Source organism: Cetorhinus maximus, chromosome 22 (assembly GCF_964194155.1).
Source record: "Cetorhinus maximus chromosome 22, sCetMax3.hap1.1, whole genome shotgun sequence".
Lineage (NCBI taxonomy): Eukaryota > Metazoa > Chordata > Chondrichthyes > Lamniformes > Cetorhinidae > Cetorhinus > Cetorhinus maximus.
Window position 1 is genome coordinate 70,946,132 of NC_135900.1, and position 24,897 is coordinate 70,971,028.

Here is a 24,897-nt window from a genome sequence, read left to right on the forward strand (position 1 = left end):
ATGTTACAAGTTTTGGGTGCCACATCTCCTTTTGGTACCTGGGGATGAGGGGTGGGTGCTGATGGTGCTGGTGGAGAGAAATATCTTCATAGTTCCATAACTGAGTTGACTGAATTTCTTTTGACTGCCCATTAGGTTATCTACAGACAGCTTTCACCAGTGAATTTTTACCCTTCTCATTCCAGCCTAGAGGATCATTCCAAACAAACATCAATATCACCACCCTCACCTTCTTTGGAAAGGTACGAGATCAGTCAGTATCTGTTGTATTTGAAATTTGCTTTAATCAGAGCTTTTATTTTTGGTAACACTTGTTGATCTAACAATTGTTAGAGTGTACACAAACTCTATGACAGACATCTTTGTTACACACCTGTCTTCACTCCCTATTTCCAGACAGCAGTTATAAGGACATTTTTACTCTCACGCTCCCAGGCAGTGATGGAAAACACTAAGCAGATGGTGACATTATAAAGTTTTCCATTCTTGGGGTATATTTTCCATTTTTTCCAAAAAGAGACATCTTTACTGTGGTCCTAAAATAGGTTTTGAACCAATTCGTGCTCACCATGACTCTTTGGCTAACACCGGACAAGAAAATTTCTCAGTAATGTATTTCTCAATGATGAAGCACGCTCAATTACAATGATGGATAAATAGTCCAGCATTTGATGCAATTTGGAAGGTTAATGGTGTGGCAATTCATCCATTGAATACAGAGGCTCTCACTTCTGTATGTCCCTTATTCTGAGATGTCAGCAGTACTAGAAACCCTCTGTTGTAACTCCAGTGATACCATTGCACATAATTCACCAAATTGAACTACCAATGTGAAGCAAATACAAAAATCATTTTAAATTACATTTTCCCCCTCACTGAAGATCTTAAATCTTAAATTGCGTGAATATTAATATAGAGATGCAGAACATGTTACAACATTCCTCTCTCTATTACAACAGCCACTTGTCCACTGATGTTAAACTTGCCAACACCTCTGCTAGACAACAAACAACAGGATTCCAGCTGAACACTGTACACTAAAACTCGCACAAGCTAAATTTCAAGACCTTAGTGTTATCTCTAATCAAGAATCTATTGCATCAATTTATCATCAAGATTCATGGTGATTATTTTCTAAAGACACAATCTTTTAATCCGTAATTGAAATGTTCATTGCACTCATATAATGTTGAAATGCCGCTCTATTCATCTGGATTTCCATCCAAAATGGATTTGAACGAGAAGGGGTTAAACTTGTAGCCAGCTCCACCATAGAATTTATTCTGGAACTCCACCCTAGACAGAAAAAAATAAAACAAATGGATGCTGTATTAAATACTTTTTAAAGTGAGATATTTTGTCAGAATGAGGAGACACCAATATAAACTAAAGGATACAATTCTAAAGGTGGTGAAGAAAAGGAATACCTGGGGGTATATCTGCCGAAAACACATCATTGAAGGTGGCAAGGCAGATTGAGACAGTGGTTTAAAAGACGTGCAGGACCCTGAGTTTATAAATAGGGGCACAGAATACAAGCGGCAAGGAAGTTATGATGAACCTTTATAAAACACTGGTTTGGCCTCAACTATAGTGTACTATTCTGGGCACAACACCTTTGGGAGGATATGAAGGCTTTAGAGAGAGTGCAGAAAAGAAGCACAAGAATTGTTCCAGAATCTGGTGTTTATGTGGGTAGATTAGAGAAGCTGGGACTGTTCTTGGAGAAGAGCAGGTAGAGAGATTTGAGACTGTACCCTTTGACAGAAAGGCAAGAACCATAGGACACCGATTTAAAGGTGAATAGTAAAAGAACCAATAGTGACAGAATATTTATTTTTATACGCAGTGAATGGTTAGGATCTGGAATGCATTGCCTGAGTGTATGGTGGTTACGCAGTGAATGGTTAGTATAGTAATTATAGTTCTGATAAACGTAGGACTGTAGCTTTAAGAATAATCCTGTGTTGTAAGATCACATGATCTGTGTAAACCAATGAGTTAGCAGCACAGGGAACCTCTAGTGGAGAGTTCTTCTTTAGTTATAGAGTTAGATGCACACATGTAGCTGCTGTTGCTGTCTTGTAAATAAAGTTCAATGTTTCCACCAAGAAAAGTTGTCTGGAAAATCAACTCTACAACAGTTAGGATCTGGAATGCACTGCCTGAGAGTGTGGTGGAGGCAGATTCAATCATGGCTTTCAAAGGAAATTTGGTAAGCACCAGAGAAAAATTCGGTGGGCTACAGGAAAGGGTGGGGGAAGTGGGATGGCTGAATTGCTCTTGCAAGGAGCAAGCACAGACATGATGGGCTGAATAGTTACAGCACAGAGGCTATTCTATGATTCCATGATTCAAAGCCTACACTGCAGCTGATATATGTTGAATTACTTACCAGTGAAGACGCAGAGCATGTAGGAAAGCAGATAATCCTTCCATTACCAAGAGAATGGCAACTGTTAAGACGGCAAAAATTGCAAATATGACGAAGACTCCAATGAGACCTGCCCACGAAGCACTACTCAAGCCAATGTGCAGTACCATGGTCCACAGGACTTCAGATAGTTCTACAGATAAATGGGAAACATTATTGAAATGCAATGTAATCTCAATATAAGAGATTTGGGTATTTCAGAACAGGACTAAGATTCTGGGGATGAGGACTTTATTATTTTGGTTTAAAGCATCTCTGACTAGCAATTCCTATGTTGCTAAATACAGCTGGCTGCAGATACACAGTCCACCTTCAGTCACTGACACCCCAGCGTTATCTATTGCAGGTGACAGGAATCCACAGCATATTAAAATGTGAGCTCTGCCATTGGGTTAAGGATGCTGTAAAGTCAAGTAAAAGATCAGGTTCAGCATGTTTGCTCGGAGAGTCTCCATATTATCGGATTGAGGGTAGGTAATCATTGGGAAGACTTGAAACCATTCCCTTCAGTCCCCAAAGCAAACACTGTTCCCTATTGACAGACACCATCCCTCTCCCTGGCAACTGTCAGATACTGAATCAGACCATTAAATGACTTTCCAAATTCACGTCAATGCAATCACCAAGGCAGTCTATTTCTACCCTCATAACATCGCTCGATTGTGCCCCTGCTCATTTCCTGCTAAAATCCTCATCTATGCCTTTTTTCACCTCAGTCTTGGGCTGATAATAGACAAGTAATATTTGTGTAGCACAAGTGCCAAACATTGGCCATCTCCAACAAGAGAGAATCTAACTATCACCCCTTGATGATTCGCTGAATCCCTAACCATCAACATCCTGGGGTCAACATTGACTTGAAACTTAACTGGACCAGTCGTATAAATACTGTGGCTACAAAAAACAGGTCAGAGGCTGGGAATTCTGCAGCGAGTAACTCACCTCCTGATTCCCCAAAGCCTGTCTGCCATCTACAAGGCACAAGCCAGGACTGTGATGGGATAGTCTCCACTTGCCTGGACAAGTGCAGCTCCTACAACATTTGAAAAGCTTGACACCATCCAGGATAAAGGAGCCTGCTTGATTGGCACCCCATCCACCTTCTTAAACATTCACTCCTCCATCACAGGAATACAATGGCAGCAGTGTGTATCGTCTATGGGATGAGCTGCAGCAACTCACTCCTTCGACAGCACCATCCAAACCCGTGACATCTACCACCTAGAAGGACAAGGCTGCAGATGTATGGGAACACCACCACCTGCAAGTTCCCCTCCAAACTATCTGACTTTGAACTATATCGCCATTCCTTCACTGTCACTGGGTCAAAAACCTGGAACTCCCTTCCTTTCAGCACTGTGGGTGTACATACACATGGACTGCAATGGTTCAAGGTGGCAGCTCACCACCACCTTCTCAAGGGCAATTAGGGATTGGTAATAAATGTTTTCCTAGTCATTATTCCTACATGGGAAGTGAGAATCAAAGAAAGAAATAGCTCTACTGCCCATATCCTAACATCTCCAAATCCTGTTCATCCATCAGCCTCATGTTCACTAACTTACATCCTTATTCACAAATTCCTCCATGGCCTCACCCCTCCCCATCTCTAACTTTCTCCAGTTGTATGACCCTCCAAGATACCTGCACCTCTCCAATTCTGGCCTCACCCACATTCCTTATTTTAATCACTCCACCATCAGTGGCCATACTTTCAGCTGTCTAAGCCCTATGCTCTGGAATTCTCTTCCTAAACCCATCTTCTCCTTGAAGAAAATTACATGATTGACTAGACATCTAATCATCAGCCCTAATACCTCTGTGTCTGGCACAATGTTAAATTTTGTTTAATAACATTCTTGTGAAATACCTTGAGATGTTTTACTGTGTTAAAGGCACTATATAAATATAAATAAACTTGCTGTGACAATGCAAAAATAGGAGAGCGACACACAGAATCTACTGCTTCAGCGCAAAGTAAAAACACCAGTCATTATTATTCAAACATCTGTGGTAGTGAATATAGGAGTATTTTTTCAATACTGGAGACATTTTCGTGATCAAATTTAAAATTGACCTGATATGAATGTCAGAAAAGGACTTTAGAATGGTTTTATCATTTGATAGAATAAAAATGATAGATATAGCTGAGGTAACATTGTGCATATATTCTCTTTGTTATAGTTCAATTACACTTTAGTTTTCACCAAAGACAGACACCAATATGTGACATTTAAAAATGAAATCCAAAACAATTAAGATAATTCATTAGAAAGTAGTTAAATAGACAATTTGATAGGAAAATGATATGATCAGAGTGTTGCCAATAACCTTGAAAAAAGATACAGGTCTGTCACAAAGGACTAGCAAGGTACAAAACTAACAAACCCATGTTTAATGTTGTCCCGGCTGGTGTCCTAAAGCCTGACAACTGTTATCTGGATCAGCTAGAAGCGAAAGTGAATTTCTGACTGTTCCTGTTTATTGTGTCTGGTCATACTTTTAAAGCATTTCCATTCAGATGAGTACAATGGGATATGATTAAAGTTCATTTCATACTTTTGCATGATGTCCTGAACATCACAAATTGATTCTGTTGCATAAATCTAACATCTCATTGCAAATTGTAAGGTCAATTTATGTGAATTTGTCGCTAAAAATGGTACATCCAGCACTGTGTTTTCAGGCTCTTTTTCCCTATTTCCTACTGTTATTATGAGGCTGAAGAATTAAATAAAGCTCTTGGCCTTTGGTTTTAATGAAGATGAATTTAGATTTTCTTTATCACGTTATTGTATACCAGCATCGTGAAAGTACTTATATACTTTCATTAAACAGAAAATGAAGATCTGGCATGGTTAGTATAAAACATCTGCAAATCAAAATGAAAGTAAATGTACTTTTTCACTTTTATTTCCCAATACTTTATGATTTCTCTTCTTCCCTCTCTCTCACCTCACTGGGCAGCTGTTAGAGTGCATTCTGCTGCAGGTAGATTTTCAATGTAGTGTTTTTAAACAGAGCAGATGGTTCCTGGTTTTTCAGAATGCTTGGCTGACATCTGAAACAAAGTGAGCTTTGTATACAGGGAATGTGTCATTTGCATCAGGAGTTCAAGAACCCATTTATGTCACCCATAGCCTGTAGTGTCTCCACTCATAAGTCACCTCAGCTAGGGCCTAACTAATTGCTTACCTGCATGAGCCAAGCTTAGAGCCCACAGTCGGAGATAGGATGCAGTGTTCGAGATGCAGCCAAGACAGTACTCAATTGTGTGGATCGCTTGGTGCACAAAGATATCACCAAAGTTGAACTGGAATAATACAGGAGAAAGAAATATTGATTGCAGCCATTGCAAAATCCCGTTTCAGTTTCACAAAGTACGTAACTCCAGGACCTTCCCTGGCCTCGGCACCATGCCTCACCACATCCCCCCAGGGCTCAGTTGGTAAAGACAGCAAGTAACTGAGTCACACATAGCAGAAGATCTTCAATTACTGGTCAATGCAGAGCGAGCTCATGTGAGATGGGAAAATATTTGGGAGGGAAGAAGTGAAAATGTCCAATGAGGGAGTGATCATGAGGGGGATCGTGGTGAGTTTGAGAATTTGTTTCATTGCTGGAAATTCGATAGGTCTCCACAATGTAAGGCACAAAGTAATGACTAAATGCAGACTAGGTGACCGCTTTGTGGAACACCTTCTCTCAGTCCGCAAGCATGACCCAGGCCTTCCTGTTGCTTGCTGTAGTAATTATAGAGTAACAGTCATAGAGTCATAGAGGTCTACAGCACAGAAAAAGGCTCTTCGGCCCATCGAATCTGCACCAGTCAAACAAGTGCCTAATTATTCGAATCCCATTTTCCAGCACTAGGCCCATAGCCTTGTATGCCATGGCATCGCAAGTGCATATCCAAATGCTTCTTAAATGTCATGCGGGTTTCTGCCTCTACCACCCTCTGGGTGAAAAAATTCTTCCTCACATCCCCTCTAAGCCTCCTGCCCCTTACCTTAAATCTATGCCCCCTGGTTATTGATCCCTCCACCAAGGGGAAAAGTTCCTTCCTGTTTACCCTATTTTTGTCCCTCATAATTTTATACACCTCAATCATGTTCCCCCCCTCAATCTGCTCAAGAGAAAATAGCCCCAGTCTATCCAAATCTCTCCTCATAACTAAAACTCTCCAGCCCAGGCAACATCTTGGTAAATCTCCTCTGCACTCACTCTAGTGCAATCACATCCTTCCTATAATGTGGATTCCACAACTGCACGCAATACTCTAGCTAATAGTTTTGGGAAATGTAGGACTGTAGCTTTAAGAATAATCCTGTGTTAAAGATCACATGATCTGTGTAAACCAATGTGTTAGCAGCGTGGGGAACCTCTACAGAAGAGCTCTACTTTAGTTATGGAGTTTGATGCACATGTAGTTGCTGTTGCTGCCTTGTAAATAAAGTTAAATGTTTCTACTAAGAAAAGTTGTCTGAAGATCAACTCTAACACTTGCCATTTCACTCACCATCCTGCTCTCACGCCCACATGTCCGTCCTTGCCCTGATGCAATATCTGAAGCCAAACGCAAACTGGAGGAACACCACCTCATCTTCCGATTAGGCATTTTACAGCCTTCCGGACGTAACATTGAGTTCAATAACTTCAAATCATGAACTCTCTCCTCTATTGTGACCCCTTTTTTAATCCAATTTTTATTTATTTATTATTTTTGTTTGATTTATTCATTTTTAAAAATCCTTTTCCCCCCAACCTCCCCCCCCACAGGGCCCCCCGTCACTTGTTTCTATTTTGTGCTTTCACAGAGCCACTGATCTGTTCTGCTATTAACACCCTCTGCTATCTTACCTTTATGCCACTATCAGCACCTTCTTAACTCTTTACCGCTACCATTAACACTCCCTTTGTCTTGTGCCCATAACATCTTTGTCAATCTCTCCTTTGCTATCACCTATCCTTGACCTTCTATCTTGCTCCTCCCCCTCCTAAACAGTATAAAATCCATCACATCACATTTCTACTTCTCTTTAGCTCTGAAGAGTCATATGGATTCGAAACATTAACTCTGTTTCTCTCTTCACAGATGCTGCCAGACCTGAGTTTTACCAGTATTTTCTGTTTTTACAACAGTATCGCTATCTGTTATGCTGAGATCACTTTTAAACTATTTGATTTTGTTTTTGCTCTTACCACTATGCCAATTCACAAGTGCACAGACAGACTGCACATGGTTTAAGAGGAACACACAAAATTTGATGGGAATGTAAGTAAAGAGGAGGATGTTAAGAGGCTTCAAGGCAACTTAGACAAGTTGAGTGAGTGGTCAAATACATGGCAGATGCAGTATAACATGGATAAGTGTGAAATTATCCAATTTGGTAGGAAAAACAGAATGGCAGAGTAGTATTTAAATGGTGATAGATTGGGAAATGTTGATGTACAAAGGGATTTGGGTGTCCTTGTACACCAATTGCTAAAAGCAAGCATGGAGGTGCAGGAAGCAGTTAAGGTGGCAAATGGTATATGTTGGCCTTTACCGCAAGAGGGCTTGAGTACAGGAGCAAGGATGCCTTACTGCAGCTATACAGGGCCTTGGTGAGACCACACCTGGGGTAATGTGTGCAGTTTGGTCTCCTTAACCTGGAAAGGATATACTTGCCACAGAGAGAGTGCAGCAAAGGGTCACCACACTGAATCCTGGGATGGCAGGATTGTCGTATGAGGAGAGATCGGGCCGACTAGGCCTGTATTCACTGGAGTTTAGAAGAATGAGGGGGGATCTCAATGAAATATATAAACTTTTGTCAGGGCTGGACAGACTGGATGCAGGGATGATGTTTCCTCTGGCTGGGCGTCTAGAACAAGGGGTCACAGTCTCAGGAGATGGGGTTGGCCATTTAAGACTGAGGTGAGAAACTCCTTCATTCAGAGGGTGGTGAACCTGTGGAATTCTCTACCACAGAGGACTGTGGAGTCCAAGTCACTGAATATATTTAAGAAGGAAACAGATAGATTGCTAGATCCAAAAGGCATCAAGGGGTATTGGGAGAGAACAGAAGTTTGGCATAGAGAAAGAGGATCAGCCATGATCATATTGAGCCTGCTCCACCATTCAAAGGGCCAAATGACCTACTCCTGCTCTTATTTTCTACGTTTCTGGGCGTGCTCGTACATGGGCCATGTAATGTTTCGGATCACAAACTCACTCTTCTGTATCGACACTCCTTCATTGCATATATTTAAAAGTAAAACTGTGCTCCTGACAGTGCCTGTCTTAGAGCATTGATTTGGTTAACATAACAAAGCTGGTCTTTAATCCCCGGACTAAATAAACTGGACTTGCTTCTTCACTATGGTCATCACCATGGTCATCGGTGCTTCTTTGCTGGGGTTGTAGGATATCAGCCTCAATGTCAGGAGAAGTATAGATATTCTCTGGTGCCGACTCCAACTAAGAGGAAAGAAAAGAGGAGCTTAAATTACAGTCACCAAGATTTCATCTTTCAGTGTTGGCACTATATTTTGTATAATATATGGCAGGCACAGGTCTGTCACTGTATAACACTGGGGTACAGTACTGGCAGGGACAGGTCTGTCACTGTATAACACTGGGGCGCAGTACTGGTGGGGACAGGTCTGTCACTGTGTAACACTGGGGCGCAGTACTGGTGGGGACAGGTCTGTTACTGTATAACACTGGGATACAGCACTGGTGGGGACAGGTCTGTCACTGTATAACACTGGGGTACAGTACTGGTGGGGACAGGTCTGTCACTGTGTAACACTGGGGCGCAGTACTGGTGGGGACAGGTCTGTTACTGTATAACACTGGGATACAGCACTGGTGGGGACAGGTCTGTCACTGTATAACACTGGGGTACAGTACTGGTGGGGACAGGTCTGTCAGTGTATAACACTGGGGTACAGTACTGGTGGGGACAGGTCTGTCAGTGTATAACACTGGGGTGCAGTACTGGTGGGGACAGGTCTGTCAGTGTATAACACTGGGGTGCAGTACTGGTGGGGACAGGTCTGTTACTGTATAACAAAGGGATACAGCACTGGTGGGGACAGGTCTGTTACTGTGTAACACTGGAGCGCAGTACTGGTGGGGACAGGTCTGTTACTGTATAACACTGGGGCATGGTTTTTAAAAATTCTTTCATGGCATGTGGGCATTGCTGGCAAGGCCAGCACTTGTTGCCCATCCCTAATTGCCCTTGAAATTTGATGAAAAATCTTTGGTAAACTGATGGTCACTCCTGGGGGTAACAGTAAAAACTTCTTTCCCCATTGTGTAAATTGACCAAAGTGCCCTGCATGCAGGTACTGTGACATCCTCCTCCACATGATCAAATCACATGAACCATTTTGGCAGCCATCAAACCCAGGGAGTTACATTTAGTTTTGGAGGAACACGTAAGAATATGCTCTCCAATTCTGAAGTCAGCTTGTGAGAAGTTCACTTTCAGTTTACTTCTTACCTTGTGAGAGATCATCACATAGTCATTAAATACAATTTTCCCCAAACAGTTGCAGTGCTAAGATGACTAGCAACACATTGGTGATCTGAAATATCTTGACACTATAGTGTTCGTGAGGCATTTATTTTACCCAGCTCAAACAAACCACTACCTTTTACAAAATAATATTGTCTCTGAAATAACGTCACCCCCAACCTCAGGTCCAACATTCACTCTCAGTCTGACTATATAACCCTAATGCTATTCTAACATTCACCCTCCATCTAACTGTAACCCTAACCCCAGGCCCAACCCTATCCAGCTTTCACTGTCAATTTAACTGGAGGATAAATAGGGTTTAGCCTATTTTGGGAAGATTTTGTACTAGGAGAGATCCATTTAATTATGCCAGTCACAGTATCTTTACAGTGCATGAGGCCATTCGGCCCATCCAGTCTGCACTGGCTCTCTGAAAGAGCATTCCACCTAGTCCCATTCCCCTGCCTTATTCTCATAACCTTGCACATTCTCTCTTTACAGCTAGCAATCCAATTCCCTTTGTATACCTTGATCGAACCTGCCTCCACCACCCTCTCAGGAAGTTTGTCCCAGATTCCAGCCACCCTCTGGATGAAAAAAGTTTTCCTCACATCACATTTACTCTTTTTGCCAATTATTTTGAATCTGTGCCCTCTAGTTCTTAATGTTCTCTAGAGTGGGAACAGTATCTCACTATTTACCCTGTCCATACAAGATTGAGAGCAAGATTGGGGGAAATAGCAGGCAGCAAGGAGGGTGAGAATGGTAAAAAGCCAACAAGACCGGGAAGGATTTGGTCACCAATCTTTTAAGAACAACTAAACAGCGGAAGATAGGAGCTGTGATTTCTCATCATTGAAGCACATCGACCTGGATTTTTAGGATGGCAGGGTTTCCCTTCCCACCATCCGAAAAGTAGGTGGAGAACACATCCCCACACTGTTACTGCCTGCCCCACAGCAATTCCACGCTCCAACAAGGGATAACTGGCTGGAGTCGGGACTTCCGCCCCTCATTCGGGAGGAAACCCCACCTCTGAGACCTGCCGGACAATCTGATTAGCCGGCAGTTGTGTAGATTCTGCAGCACCAGAAGGTGTAGTGGACAGCACTGAGACTGCATGCAGTCTCCAGGGCCCAAGTCCTGAGGTTCCAGGACCAGTTAAGTGTGGGGAGGTGAGGCCCAGGGGAGCAGGCAGAGAAGGGTGTGGGTTTTGGTAGATAGGCTGGGGGCGTGGGAGGGCGAGGCAGGGGATAGGAGCCCCTGCAGGAATCAGACCTTTTGAGCGGGTGCCCGATGTTATAAAGTGGCTGCTGATGGAGGCGCCTCCCCCTCCCCACTTCCTGCCCAACACTCATTTCTGGGCTTCCCCCCCACTGCCGCTGAACTCCTCCCATCAGCTTGAAAATTGAGGTTGGGCGGAAATGGCTCTTAAGGAGTCAATAATTGGCCACTTAAGGGCCTCAACTGATGCAAGGGCAGGCGGGCAGGTCTCGCCCATCCAGGCATAAAATTGTGGAGAGATCAGGCAGGCAGGAGCCCAATGGGAAGGCTGACCGAGAAATTTTACAGTCATCCACTGCCTACAAACCCACCAGTGGGGGCATAAAATTCTGCACATAGATTCCAAGTTGATAAAGCAAGATTTATTTATTTTTTTATTCATTCAGGGGATGTGGGCATCGCTGGCTAGGCCAGCATTTATTTCCCATCCCTAATTGCCTTTGTTCAGTGGGCATTTTAAGAGTCAACCACATTGCTGTGGGTCTGGAGTCACACGTGGGCCAGACCGGGTAAGGACAGCAGATTTCCTTCCCTAAAGGACATTAGTGAACCAGGTGGGTTTTTACAACAATCGACAACAGTTTCATGGTCATCATCAGATTCCAGATTGTTACTGAATTCAAAGTTCACCATCTGCTGTGGTAGGATTTGAACCCAGATCCCTGGAATACCAGTGACATTACCGCTATGCCACCTGTGGCCAATAATCCACTGTTATAATGTGGGGGGAGAGGACTGAATGATAAATTGTGCAGGAATGGTTAATAATCCTTAACTAATATTATTGCAAATGTAAAAATTTACATGCTGGGAACATGTGAAATTACAAATGTCAGCACACTGCTCCAGAAACTACATACAAATCTCTGTACTGACAAAGTACTCACATTGTGCCTTATCTTTACCACACAGTAACAGGGGGCAGAATTTTCTGCCTGTCGGGCGGGCGGGCCCGACCCAATCTCCGGTGGGCGGGGAGCTGATCCCCGCCGGAGAAGCAGGCCGCACCACCATTTTACGTGGGCGGGCCAATTAAGGTCCGCCCAGCGTGACGTCCGGCGGGAAGCGCTATGCGTTCCCTGTGCGGGCGGTGGGGGGGGTGGAATCCCCAAAAGCGAGAGTGCGCTCTTTCATGCATGCGCATGATAGAGCGCACATCTCCCTGAAGCTAAATGCTGCCTCAGGGAGATCGCTGACACTTTTAAAAATGTTAAAAATAGAAAAGAAAATTCCCTAACATGTCCCCCTCATGTGACAATGCCATATGAGATAGGACATGTTCATAATTTACATATTAACTTTATTAAAATGTTTAAAACCCTGCATGAAGCCTCACCCCGCCGCTGGATGAGGTTTCATGTTTTCTCTATTCCCCGCCGGGGCTCCTGGCCTGCCCGACAACCTTAAGGTTGGACGGGCAGGTCCTTTAATTGTTTAAATGATCCTGTCAATGGCCTCAATTGGCCATTGACAGGTCGGCGGGCGCACAGCTGATTTTGCTGCACCTCCCGCCTTCCTGAAGATTTAACGGGGCAGGATGACGTTGGGGGTTCTGCCTGACATCATCCCGCGTCATTTTATGCGTCGGCGAGCGGGCCCCGCCCCCTGCTCGCTGACAGCAAAATTCTGCCCAAGGTAGCTGCAGTATGGTTAAACACAGTCACAAAGTGGAAGGGGCTTTGTATCAAACAGTATAAATACAATTTCTTATCCATTGAAAATAAACAGAACAGATTGTCACTTCCATTGCAGTTCATCATCTGATGAAACCCTCGTCCAGACTTGACTATTCAAATGCACCGCTGGCTGCCTGCTTGCCCATCCTTCAGCCTTTGAAAATTTGAGCTCATTCAAAACTCTGCCCCATCCATACCTTAATTCGCATGAAGTTTCATTCACTCATTATCCCTGTGCTCATTGGCTTACATTAGCTGCTGGTCCACTAATACCTCAACATTAAAATTCTCAATCTTGTTTTCAACTCCCTCCATGACCTCGCTAGCTCTGTAACCTCCTCCAGCCCTACAACTGTCAAGAGCACCACACTCCTTTAATTCTGGTTTCTTGTGCATGCCCCATCATTAGCAGCCATGCCTTCAGCTGCCTAGGTCCCGAGCTCTAGAATTCCCTTGCCAAACCTCTCTGCCTCTTTCTTCTCCTTTAAGACATTCCTTAAAACCTACCTCTTTGACCAAGCATTTGGTCACTTGCTCGGTCTCATTTTATGGTTTAATGTCAATTTGAGTCTGATTATGGTGCTGTGAAGTACTTCGCAATGTTTAACTACATTGAAGCCACTATATAAATGTTAATTAGATTGCAGGTCTTGATGAACAGTACTGAAAATTGTTAAAAGCTAAAACCTTCATGGCTACTGTTTTTGCATCTCACTGTTAATGCTGAATTATAAATGTAAGTGAGTCATTTCTGTCTAACGACTGCTTGTACATTACATTAAATTAGTTCTGTAAATAATTCTAGTAATAGATCACACTGGTGATGGAACCACCAAAAGGGAAAAATCTATTTACTCATGAAAGTCTTCAAAAGAACATAAGGAATAGGAAGAGTAGGCCATTCAGCCCCTCGAGCCTGCTCCACAATTCAATAAGATCATGTTTGATCTAATTGTGGCCTTAACTCTACTTTTCTGTCTGTCCCTGAAAACCTACAACTCCCTTGGAGATCAAAAATCTTTCCAAATCAGTGTTGAAAACAGTTAATGATCCACTGATCTCTAGGTATCAGAGTTCCAAAGAATAATGACCCTCAAGAGAAAAAAACCCTCCTTATCTCCATCTTAAATGCAAGACCCCTTATTCTGCAACTGTGCCTCCTAGATCTAGACTCCCCATAAGGGGAAACATTTCCTCAGCATCTACCCTGTCAAGCCCCCTCAGAATCTTAAATGTTTTCAATAAGATCACCTCTCATTCTTCAAACTGCAATGACTATAGGCCCAACCTGCTCAACATCTCCTCATAAGACACTTCATCCCAGAAATCAGCCAAGTGAACTTCCTCTGAGCTGCTTCCAATGCTGACTGAGGATACTCTCCATCATGTTGTGTGACACTACCACTAAGCGTAGATAGATTTCAAACAGATCTAGCAGCTCAAAACTGGATATCAATGAGGCGCTGTGGGGCATCAGCAACAGCAGAATTGTATTCAACCACAATTGGTAATATGGTCTGGTATATCCTTCACTCCACCATAACCATCAAACCAGAGGATCAACCCTGGTTCAATGAGGAGCACAGGAGATCATACCAGGAGCAGCACCAGAAGATATCAACCTGGCAAAACTATATGCATGTTAAACAGAAGGCAACATGTGATAGATGGAGCAAAGCAATGGATCAGATCAAACCTCTGCAGTCCTACCACACCCAATAGTGAATGGAGGTAGATAATTAAACAACTAACCAGAGGAGGAGGAGGCCCCACAAACATCCCCAGCTTCATTAATGGGGGAGCCCAGTACATCAATGTGAAAGGCAAGGCTGAAGTATTTGCAACCACCTTCAGCCAGAAGTGGTGAGTGGATGATCCATCTCAGTCTCCTCCTGAAGCCCCCAGCATCAAATTTGCCAGTCTTTGGCCAATTTAATTCATGCCAGGTGAAACCAAGAAACAGCTGAGAGCACTGGATACCACAAGGGCTATGAACCCTGACAAAACCCCAGCTGTAGTCCTGAAGACTTGTGCTCCAGAATTTGCCGAGCCCCTAGCCAAGCTGTTCCAGTACAGGTACAACACTGAAGTCTACCTGAAAAATTGCCCAGATACGTGCTGTCCACAAAAAGCAGTACAAATCTAACCCGGCCAATTACTGTACCATCAGACTATTCTCAAGCAACAGGAAAGTGATAGAAGGTGTCATTGACAGTGCTTTAACGAGCAGCATTTACTCACAAAGGAAGATAGTTGTGGTTTTTGGAGGTCAATCATCTCAGCCCCAGGACATCACTGCAAGAGATCCTCAGCATAGTGTCGTAGGCTCAACCATCTTCAACTGCTTCATCAATAACCTTCCCTCCATCATAAGGTCAGGAGTGCGAATGTTCACTGATAATGCAATGTTCAGTTCCATTTGCAACTCACCAGATACTGAAACAGTCAGTGTCCACATGCATCAAGACCTGGTTTTGGCTTGGGCTGATGTGTGGCACAATGTCACTTGCCACTTAAGTGCCAGGCAATGACCATCTCCAACAAGAGACAACCTATCCATCTCCTCTTGACATTCAACAGCATTATCATTGCTGAAACCCCACCATCAACATCTTAGTGGCCATCATTGACCAGAAACTTAACTGGACCAGACAAATAAATACTGTGGCTACAAATCCAGGCCTGAGGCTGGGTAATTCATCGCCTGACTCCCCAAATCTTGCCCACTATCTACAAGGCACAAGTCAGGAGTGATGGAATGCCGTCCACTATAATGGATGTGCGCAATACCACCAACATTCAAGATACTTGATGCCATCCAAGACAAGGCAGCCTGTTTGATTCATGCCCACCCACTTCTTCCACTACCGGTGCACAGTGGCAGCAGTGTGCACCACATACACCATGTATTGCACCACTCGGCAAGCCTCCTTCAACACCTTCCAAACCTGCAACCTCTACCACCTCGGTCAAGGGTAGCAGGTGCATGGTAAACACCACCACTGCAAGTTCCCCTCAAAGCCATACATCATCTTGACTTGAAATTATATCGTGGTTCCTTCACTGTCACTGCGTCAAAATCCTGGAATACCAGTCCTAACAGCACTGGGGACTGTACCTATGGACTACAGCAGTTCAAGAAGGTGGTTCACCTTCTCAAGGCTAGGTAGAGATGAACAATAATGTAACGTCGGCCTTGCCAACAGCACTCACATCCCATGAAAGAACCTTAAAAAAAGCTACTATCCAAGGCTGGACAGAAAACAAAAGTTGATCAGGGGCTTAAAGGGTTAAATTACAAGGGTAGTTTGCATAAACTTGACTTGTATTCCTTTGAGTATAGTAAATGTTTAATATGTTAAATGGATTCAATAGCTATAGTGAAAGAGGAGGTAGTTAAGATACTGGGTGAGCTAAAAATTGATAAAGAGGAGGTTTTAGAAAAGTTGGCAGTACTTAGAGTCGATAATCTACCAAGACCAGATGGGATGCATCCGAGATTACAGAGGGAAGGGTGGAAACTGTAGAGACTTTGGCCATAAATCTTTCAATCTATATCAAATAAAAGGCATATTTCTAAAGGGGGAGAAGGGATAGGGAGTTCTGAGGGTGGGGGCGTTGATGCACACAAATTGCTGAAGAGGGGCAGGGCAGGTTGACAAAGTGGTTAACCAGGCTCCTCAGATTTTTGGATAAGGGTATAAAGTACAAGAGCAAGGAATCCATGATGAACCTTTATAGAACATTACAACTGTAGCTTTCAAAAGGGAATTCGATAAGAGAAACAAATTGAAGGGCTATGGGAAAAGGGCATGAGAATGGGGCAAGCTGAGTTGGACAAGTTGTGAAAAGATCAAGTGAGCCAAGAACCAGAACATTATCCAGAATCGTCAATCCCAGTCTAATGTCTGACACACAATTCACTACGTTCAAACATTAGCATAGACCATCTTTATCTTACCATCGCACGTTGAGCTTTCCTGTGATTTGATCGCAAAACGAAGGGCTTGAAAAATAGCATCCAGGGGACAGCAATGACTGCAATAATCACCAGAAAACACTGAATCGCTTGCTGTAAAAAAAACAAAGTTAATTTAGCAAGATATACTGAATCTCCATTCACTATCCATTGGGCTCTCTTGGACCAACAATTGTTAATGGTGAACAATAGTATTTGCATCTCTTGTCAAATTCTTGTCAAAGGAACATGTTTACAACCCGTTTCTCTGCTGATCTCCTCTCCTTGACACCTCGCTAGACTTCAGTCCCCATGACAACTGTGACCCTTGAGTATCTAAAGGAATCATCCATTTTTCATCGTGTGAGCCAAGTCGAGTGTTCTCATGCTATTTTAGCATGGGAACATCAACAACTGAACCAAATCCTCACCCAAACACTTGCTGCAACAGTCACTAGATTGTGATCAGAAATTCTGGCAGATTTTTTTCATCCCTTTTTCATAGCCCAGGTGGATTGTGGCTCCCAAGCTGCTAATGATTCACAGGCCTGAAAGCAAACCTGAAAATGTCAGGTTGTTGGCCTATTCTGAAATAGAGCAATGGCTTTCTAAATGTAGCCATTGGCACCACAGTGATTCAAGTTCACAAAACAATCATAGAATCATAGAGGTCTGCAGCACAGAGGAGACCATTTGGCCCTTCGTACCTGCACCAGCTGACAAGTAGCTATCTACCCAGTTCCATTTTCCAGGCTGCGAGTTCTAGATCTTCAACACCCTCTGGGTGAAAAAGTTTCTCCTAGAATTCCCTCGAAATAATCTACCTTGCCATTGGGAATGGACCCCTCAACCAAAGGAGATAGGACCAATGCAATAGCTTGATAAATCCAACCAAAACATTTGTAGACTTTTGCAGCACATTCTGGGTGGGTATGAGTAGTAGAGAAACCTTTTCTGTTGCTGACCAGTAATTAAACTTTAGTCAAGGCATTGCAGGTAAAACAAGAGACACTTGCCTGATAATTGTACAAGGGCACATTGGAAGGATCGTTGTAACTAAATAGAAACATGTTGATGAAATGGATTAGAATACTGGGAGCAATCTGAGAAATCCCAACATGGTAAAAACACCACTTAAAAATAACCATGAAGACCAGGTAACCGAATAAACTCAACATGAAGATCATCTCAGGTATGAATTGAAGGACGATGTTGACCTTGTTCTTAAAGTATCTGTAAAACAGAAAAAGGTAGGGAATGAATTATGGACAGATCAACCTCTAAAAAGAATTAAGTTTTTTCCTCATTAATAATTGATATGTAAAGAAAGACTTATATTTATATAGCATCTTACACGACCTCAGGACATACAGTGCATTTTACAGCCAATGAGGTACTTTCAAAATATATCAACTGTTGTAATGTAGGAAAAGTGGCAGTTAATTTGCGTATAGCAAGAACTCACAAACAGCAATGTAATGATGCCCAGATAATCCATTTTAGTGTTACTGGTTTTGGGATAAATATTGGTCAGTAACCAGGGAGAACTCCCCTGTTCGTCCTCAAAATACTGCCATGAGATCTTTTACATCCACTTGATATGGCTGATGGGGCACTGAGGAAGTGTTGGACTGTCAGAGGCATTCAGATGGAATTTTAAATGGAGACTCCATCTGCCCTCTCAGGTACTACTTGAAGAGCAACTAAAGCCCTGTCCTGGCCAATATTTACATTCTTCCTGTACAGATATTGAAGCAGCTCCTCCTTAAGGGTCAGTTAACACCAAACCAATCACCTTTGCTGAGAAGGTGTTCATGTTTGCCATCCTTCAGTGAAAGAGATTTTCTCATTTTTAACCTTGCTCAAGCCTGATTAATTTTGGAGCTTTTCCTACGCTCATAGCCCCAATTAAATCTTTTGCTTACCTCAGTCTGGGACTATTTTGTTGGAACAAAGGGGATTGCAGGGTGATTAGATGGAAGCGTTTTAAACTATAAAGATATGGGACAGGTAGAAACTGACCATTTCCAGTGGTTGGGGAGGTTCTAGATTGGGGTGATGGATTATAAAATCAGGTGCAACAGAATGATGACAGAGAGCAAGATAAACTTTTTTTTGCACTGAGGATTGTGCATGAATCCTCTGAACTGAAAGGCTCAACTCATCTGCTGCTGAAGCCCTCATCCAGGCATTTGGTACCTCAATGATTTCAACCATTTCAACGTTCTCCTGGTCTCCTGCTGCTGACATCCTAACTACACCCATCACCACTGTGCCCATTAACCTACATTGGTTCCCAGTTCATCAGCACCTCAAACTTAAAATTCTGATGCTTGTTTTCAAATCCCTACATTTTCACCCATCCCCATCTCTCCAATCTCCTGCAGCCCTACAATCCTCATATCTGTGCTCCTCCAATTCTGACAACTTGTGTAACCCTGATTTTCATTGCTCCACCACTTCATCTGCCTAGGCCATAAATTCTGGAATTCTTTCTACCCCTCTCTTCTCTTTAACGATGCTCTTTAAAGCCTACCTCCTTGACCAAGCTTTTGGTCACCTGTCCTAAAATCTCATTATGTGACTTGATGGCAAATTCTGTTTGGTAATGCTCCTGTTCAACATCTTAGGACATTTTACTTCATGAAAGGCATTATGTAAATGCAAATTGTTATGGCAAGGCTGTGGAATGCATCTTCAGAGTTAGTGATTTAAAGGAAAGTGGAAGAAAGGGATATGGAAACAGGACAGACAGATAGAATTAGGTCTACTGCACATGTGGAGGATAAAGCTCAGCATGGATTGGTTGGGCTGAATGGTCTTTTTCCATGTCACAATTATATTTAATGTTTACCCATACATATATTATTCTAATAAGTGGGACCATTGGAAAGGCAATAAATAAAATGGAAGACTATTTAAAATATAAGGATAAAAATGGCTGAATTAATTTTTTGCAAGAGGTAAGTGCTGGTTTCCAATAAATTAGTGAAAAGATGACGAAATTACAATGAAGTGCAAAAATTATAGAGTATTGGTAATGGGGAGTATCAGTTATCCTAATATAGACTTGGATAGTAGTATTATAAAAGGAAATGAGGGAGAAAAATTTCTGAACTGCCTTCAGGAGAATTTTCTTAAACATTATGTTTCTAGCCCAAGGAGGCATCTAGTTCTTGAGAATAAGGTGAGCCCAGTGGATTAAGTGTCAGTAGGGGAACATTTAAACAACAGTGATCATATTATCATAAGATTTAGATAAACTATGGAAAGGAGAAGCATTCTAGAGCAAGAATATTTAATTGGAGGAAGATCAATTTTTATGGATTGGGAATGGCACTGTCCTGGGAAAATGGGAATCAGATTGGCAGGCAAAACTGTAATCAAACAATTGGCTGCTTTTAAAGAGAAGATGGTTCAGGTACATACCCATAAAGGGGAAGATATGATAACCAATACTAGAGCTCCTTGGATAATGAGGGCAGATAGTAAAATGAAGCAGAAAATGGGGTATATGACAGCTATCAGGTTAACAATGCAAGTGAGAACATGACTGACTATAGAAAGATCAGAAAAAAGTGAAGAAGGAAGTAAGAGCAAAGAGAGAATATGAAAAGAGACTGGCAGCTAACATAAAAAGAGGATCCAAAAATCTTCTATAGGCATATAAATAGTAAATGGGTTGCAAAAGGAGGAGTGAGGCCTTTTAGGGACTAAAAAGGAGATTTACACATGGCAGGGAGCATAACAGATACTAAATGAATACTTTGCACTACTTGTCATGATGAAAGAGGAGGTAATTCAGACACTTGAAGGGTTTATAACTGATCATGAGGAGGTATTAAATAGGTTGTCTATAGGGGAGTGAGTGGAAATTGCAGCGGCACAGGCCATAATTTTTCAGTCTTCCTTAGAAGTACCAGAGGACTGGAGAATTGCATATGTTACACTCTTGCTCAAAAAAAGTGTAAAGGTAAGCCCAGTAACTATAGGCCAGTCAGTTTAAATTCAATGGTGTGGAAACTTCTAATAACGATAATTTGGGACAAAATTAATAGTCACTTGGGCAAATGCAGGTTAATTAAGGAAAGCCAGTACAGATTTGTTAAAACCAAATCATGTTTAACTAATTTGGAGCTTCTTGATGAGGTAGAGAGGATTGATGAAGATACATGATATTTCAGAAGGTCAGGAAATGAGGAAAAGGTGGTGGGGTACCTCTCTTAATTAAGGATGACATTAGTACAATAGTGAATGACAACCTTAGTTCTAAAAATCAAGATGTAGAATCAGTTTTGTTGGAGATAAGAAATAACAAAGGTAAGAAGTCCCTTGTGGGAGTGGTTTATAAGTCCCCTAATAGTAACTACACTGTAGGAAGAAATCATGGGGACTTGTGAGAAAGGTACTGCAATAATCATGGGTGATTTAATCTACATATAGATTGAGCGAATCAGACTGGCAAGGGTAGCCTGAAAGATGAGCTCAAAGAGGTTTTTCAGGACAGTTTCTTAATGCAGCAAGTTATAAAGCCAACCAGAGAGCAGGTTATACCAGGCCTGGTAATGTGCAATGAGGCAGGGTTAATTAATGACCTTATGGTAAAGGCACCCCTCGGTAGCAGTGATAAGAACATGGTTCAATTTCACATTCAGTTTGAGGAAGTGTGGGTCTAACACTAGTATTAAACTTAAATAAAGGCAATTATAAGGGTATGAAGACAGCTGGCTAAAGTGAACTGGGAAATTAGGTTAAGGGATGGGTCAGTAGAGAAGCAGTGGCAAACATTTAAGGAGAGATTTCAGAATACTCAGAAAAGATACATTCCAGTGAGAAAGAGAGATTCTATAGGAAGGATCCGTGGCTAATGAAGTTAAAGATAGTATCAAATTGAAAGAAACACTGCACAATTTTGTGAAGATTGGCGGCAGCTCAGTCAATTGAACAAAATATAAAAAACAGCAAAGAATGACTAAAAAAAATGAGTGAGAAATTAGAGTATTTCGAGAGAAAACTAGCTAGAAATATAAAAACAGATAGCAAGAGTATTTTTTTAAAAAGAGTAACTAAAGTGAGCGTTGGTCCTCTCGTGAGAGTGTCTGGGGAGTTAAGTTAATAATGGAAAATAAGGAAATGGCAGATACATTGAACAGATATTTTGTATCTGACTTCACAGTAGAAGACATAAATAACATTCCAGAAATAGTTGTAGATCAAGAGGCGAAAGGGAGGCTTGAACTTAAAACAATTACAATCACCAGGGAAAGGGTACTGAGAAAACTATTAGAACTACAGGCTGACAAGTCCCCGGGGCCTGATGGACTTCATCCTAGGGTCTTAAAAGAATAGCTGCTAAGATATTAGTTTTAATTTTCCAAAATTCTCTAGGTTCTGGAAAGATCCTATCAGATTGAAAAATAGCAAATACAACTTCTCTATTCAAGAAAGGAGGGGGACAGAAAGCAAGAAACTGCTGGACAGTTAGCCTAATATCTGTCATAGGGAAAATGCTGGAATCTATTATTAAGGAGGTTATAGGGGAGCACATAAAAATCTCAATGCAGTCAAGCAGAGTCAACATGATTTTGAGAAAGGGGAATAGTGTTTGACTAAAGTACTTTGAGGAAGTAAAAAGCTATGTAAAAAGGAGAATAGTGTTTGACTAATTTATTAAAGTACTTTGAGGAAGTAACAAGCTATATAAAAAGGAGAACCTGTATATGTGGTGCACTTGGATTTCCAGAAGGCATTTGACAAGTGCCTCATCAAAGGTTACTACACAAAACAAGAGCTCACGGTGTAGGGGGTAACATATTAGCAAGGATAGAGAATTGGTTATTTTCATGTCGGCAAGCTGTAACTAGTGGAGTGCCACAGGGAACAGTGCTGGGGCCTCAACTATTTACAATCTATACCAATTATTTGGATGAAGGGACCAAATGTATGATTGCTAAATTTGCTGATGACGCAAAGATATGTAGGAAAGTCCTCTTGTGAAGAGGACATAAGGAGCCTGCAAAGATATAGATAGTTTAACTAAGTGGGCAAAAATTTGACAGATGGAGGGAAATGTGAACTTGACCACATTGGTAGGAAGAATAGAAAAGCAGCGTATTTAAATGGAGAGAGATTGCAGAACACTGCAGTACAGAGGGATCTGGGTGTCCTGGTACATGAATCACAAAAAGTTAGTTAGTATGCAGGTATAGCAAGTGATTAGGAAGAAAAATTGAATGTTTTTGTTTATTCCAGGAGAATGGAGTATAAAAGTAGAGGTGTTTTGCTACAGTTGTACAGGGTGCTGGTGAGACCACATCTGGAATACTATCTACAGTTTTGGTCTCCTTATTTAAGAAAAGATATAAATGTATTAGAAACAGTTCAGAGAAGGTTAACTCAACTGATTCCTGGGATGAAGGGGTTGGCTTATGAAGAGAGGTTGGGCCTATATCCATTGGAGTTTAGAAGAATGAGAGGTGATCTGATTGAAACAAAAGATCCTGAGGGGGCTTGACAGGGTGGGAGAGACTAGAACGAGGGAACACAGTTTAAAAATAAGGAGTCTTCCATTTAAGATGCAGATGAGAAATTATTTCTCTAAGGATTGTTAGTCAATGGAATTCTCTTCCTCAGAAAGCAGTGGAGGCAGGGTCATTGAATATTTTTAAGGCTGCGTTATATAGATTCTTGACTGACGAGGGGGGTCAAAGGATATAGGGGTAGACAGGAAAGAAGAGAACACAATCTGATCAGCCATGATCTTAACAAATGACAGAGCAGACTCAAGGGTCTGAATGGCCCATTCCTGCTCCGAATTCTTATGTTTGTATGGGTTGAACAATATGATGTGGTGTACATGGGCATTCAAAAGGCATTTGATAAAGTGCCACACAACAGACTTGTGAACAAAGTTATAACTCATGGAGTAAAAGGGACCGTAAACCTCTTCACCATCCCTACATTATCAGACTGCTTGTCTGACATCCAGTACTGGACGTGCAGAAATTTCCCAAAGTCTAAAGCCATTTTCTTCAACCGTACCATGAACTCCACTCCTAGCTAACAACTCCATCCCTCATCCAGACAACTGTCTGAGGCTGAACCAGATGGTTCACAACCTTGATGTCATGTGGCCCCATGATGAGCTTCTGGCCACTTAACCACACCTTCACTAAGACCGCCTATATCCATCTCCGTAACATTGCCCAAATTTGCTCATCTCAGCTCATCTGCTGCTGAAACCCCCATTCATGACTTTGTTACTTGTAGACTTGGCTATTCCAAAACATCCCTGGCCCACCTCCCACGTTCTACCTGCTAAACTTTACATCATCCTAAACTCTACTGCCCATGTCCTAACTGGCACCAAGTCCATTCACCCATCACCCCTGTGCTCGCTGACCTACATTGCCCTCAGTCAAGCAATGCTTTGATTTTAAAATTCTTATCCTTGCTTTTAAATCCCTCACTCTTTCCCATCTCCGTAATCTCCTGCAGCCCACAAACCTCCAAGACATCTACACCTCTCTAATTCTGACACCTTGAGCAGCCCAAATTTAATTGCTTCACCATTGGCAACCATGCCTTCAGTTGCTTAGGCCCCAAGCCCTAGAAACCCTCCCTACACCTGTCTACCTCATTCTCTTCCTTTAAGACACTCCTCACAACTTACCTTTTTGACCCTCATCTTGTCTAATTGCTGGATGTTATATTTTGTGTACCCCTGTAAAGTGTGATAGTGTCTCTAATGTAATAAAGCATCCTATGTAAATACAAGTTGTTGTTGTAACGCATTTTACAAGGTCCTTGAATGACATGTTAAGCCTGATATTTGTTCATTTGTTTAGAACACAGCAACACCTCGTGGTCTCCTGATGTACTACAGTGCAGGCAACAAATTGAAATGGAACTCACCAGCCCACTTGTAGAATGTGGCTGTTTAATGTGGTGAGAGTTCATTGCTGTTCTAACTGAGCTCTCAAAGGAATGAAAGGGCTGCAGAGTTAGGCAAGTAAGATCAATGCTTTTATT

At 42.1% G+C, this 24,897-nt stretch overlaps 1 protein-coding gene across 1 annotated transcript in view; it reads right to left on the minus strand.

The window, feature by feature from the left end:
- Nucleotides 1-262: 262 nt before the first annotated feature.
- Nucleotides 263-24,897, minus strand: part of LOC144696784 (V-type proton ATPase 116 kDa subunit a 4-like) — a 116,122-nt gene continuing 91,487 nt past the window's right edge. Inside the window, exons 16-21 of the mRNA XM_078568514.1 lie at nucleotides 17,879-18,099; nucleotides 16,870-16,976; nucleotides 8,790-8,897; nucleotides 5,630-5,747; nucleotides 2,396-2,567; nucleotides 263-1,296 (exon numbers count right to left, since the gene is read on the minus strand). Coding sequence (XP_078424640.1) covers nucleotides 1,203-1,296; nucleotides 2,396-2,567; nucleotides 5,630-5,747; nucleotides 8,790-8,897; nucleotides 16,870-16,976; nucleotides 17,879-18,099 — 820 coding nt within the window. The 3' untranslated portion in view covers nucleotides 263-1,202. The remainder of the gene's footprint in view (nucleotides 1,297-2,395; nucleotides 2,568-5,629; nucleotides 5,748-8,789; nucleotides 8,898-16,869; nucleotides 16,977-17,878; nucleotides 18,100-24,897) is intronic.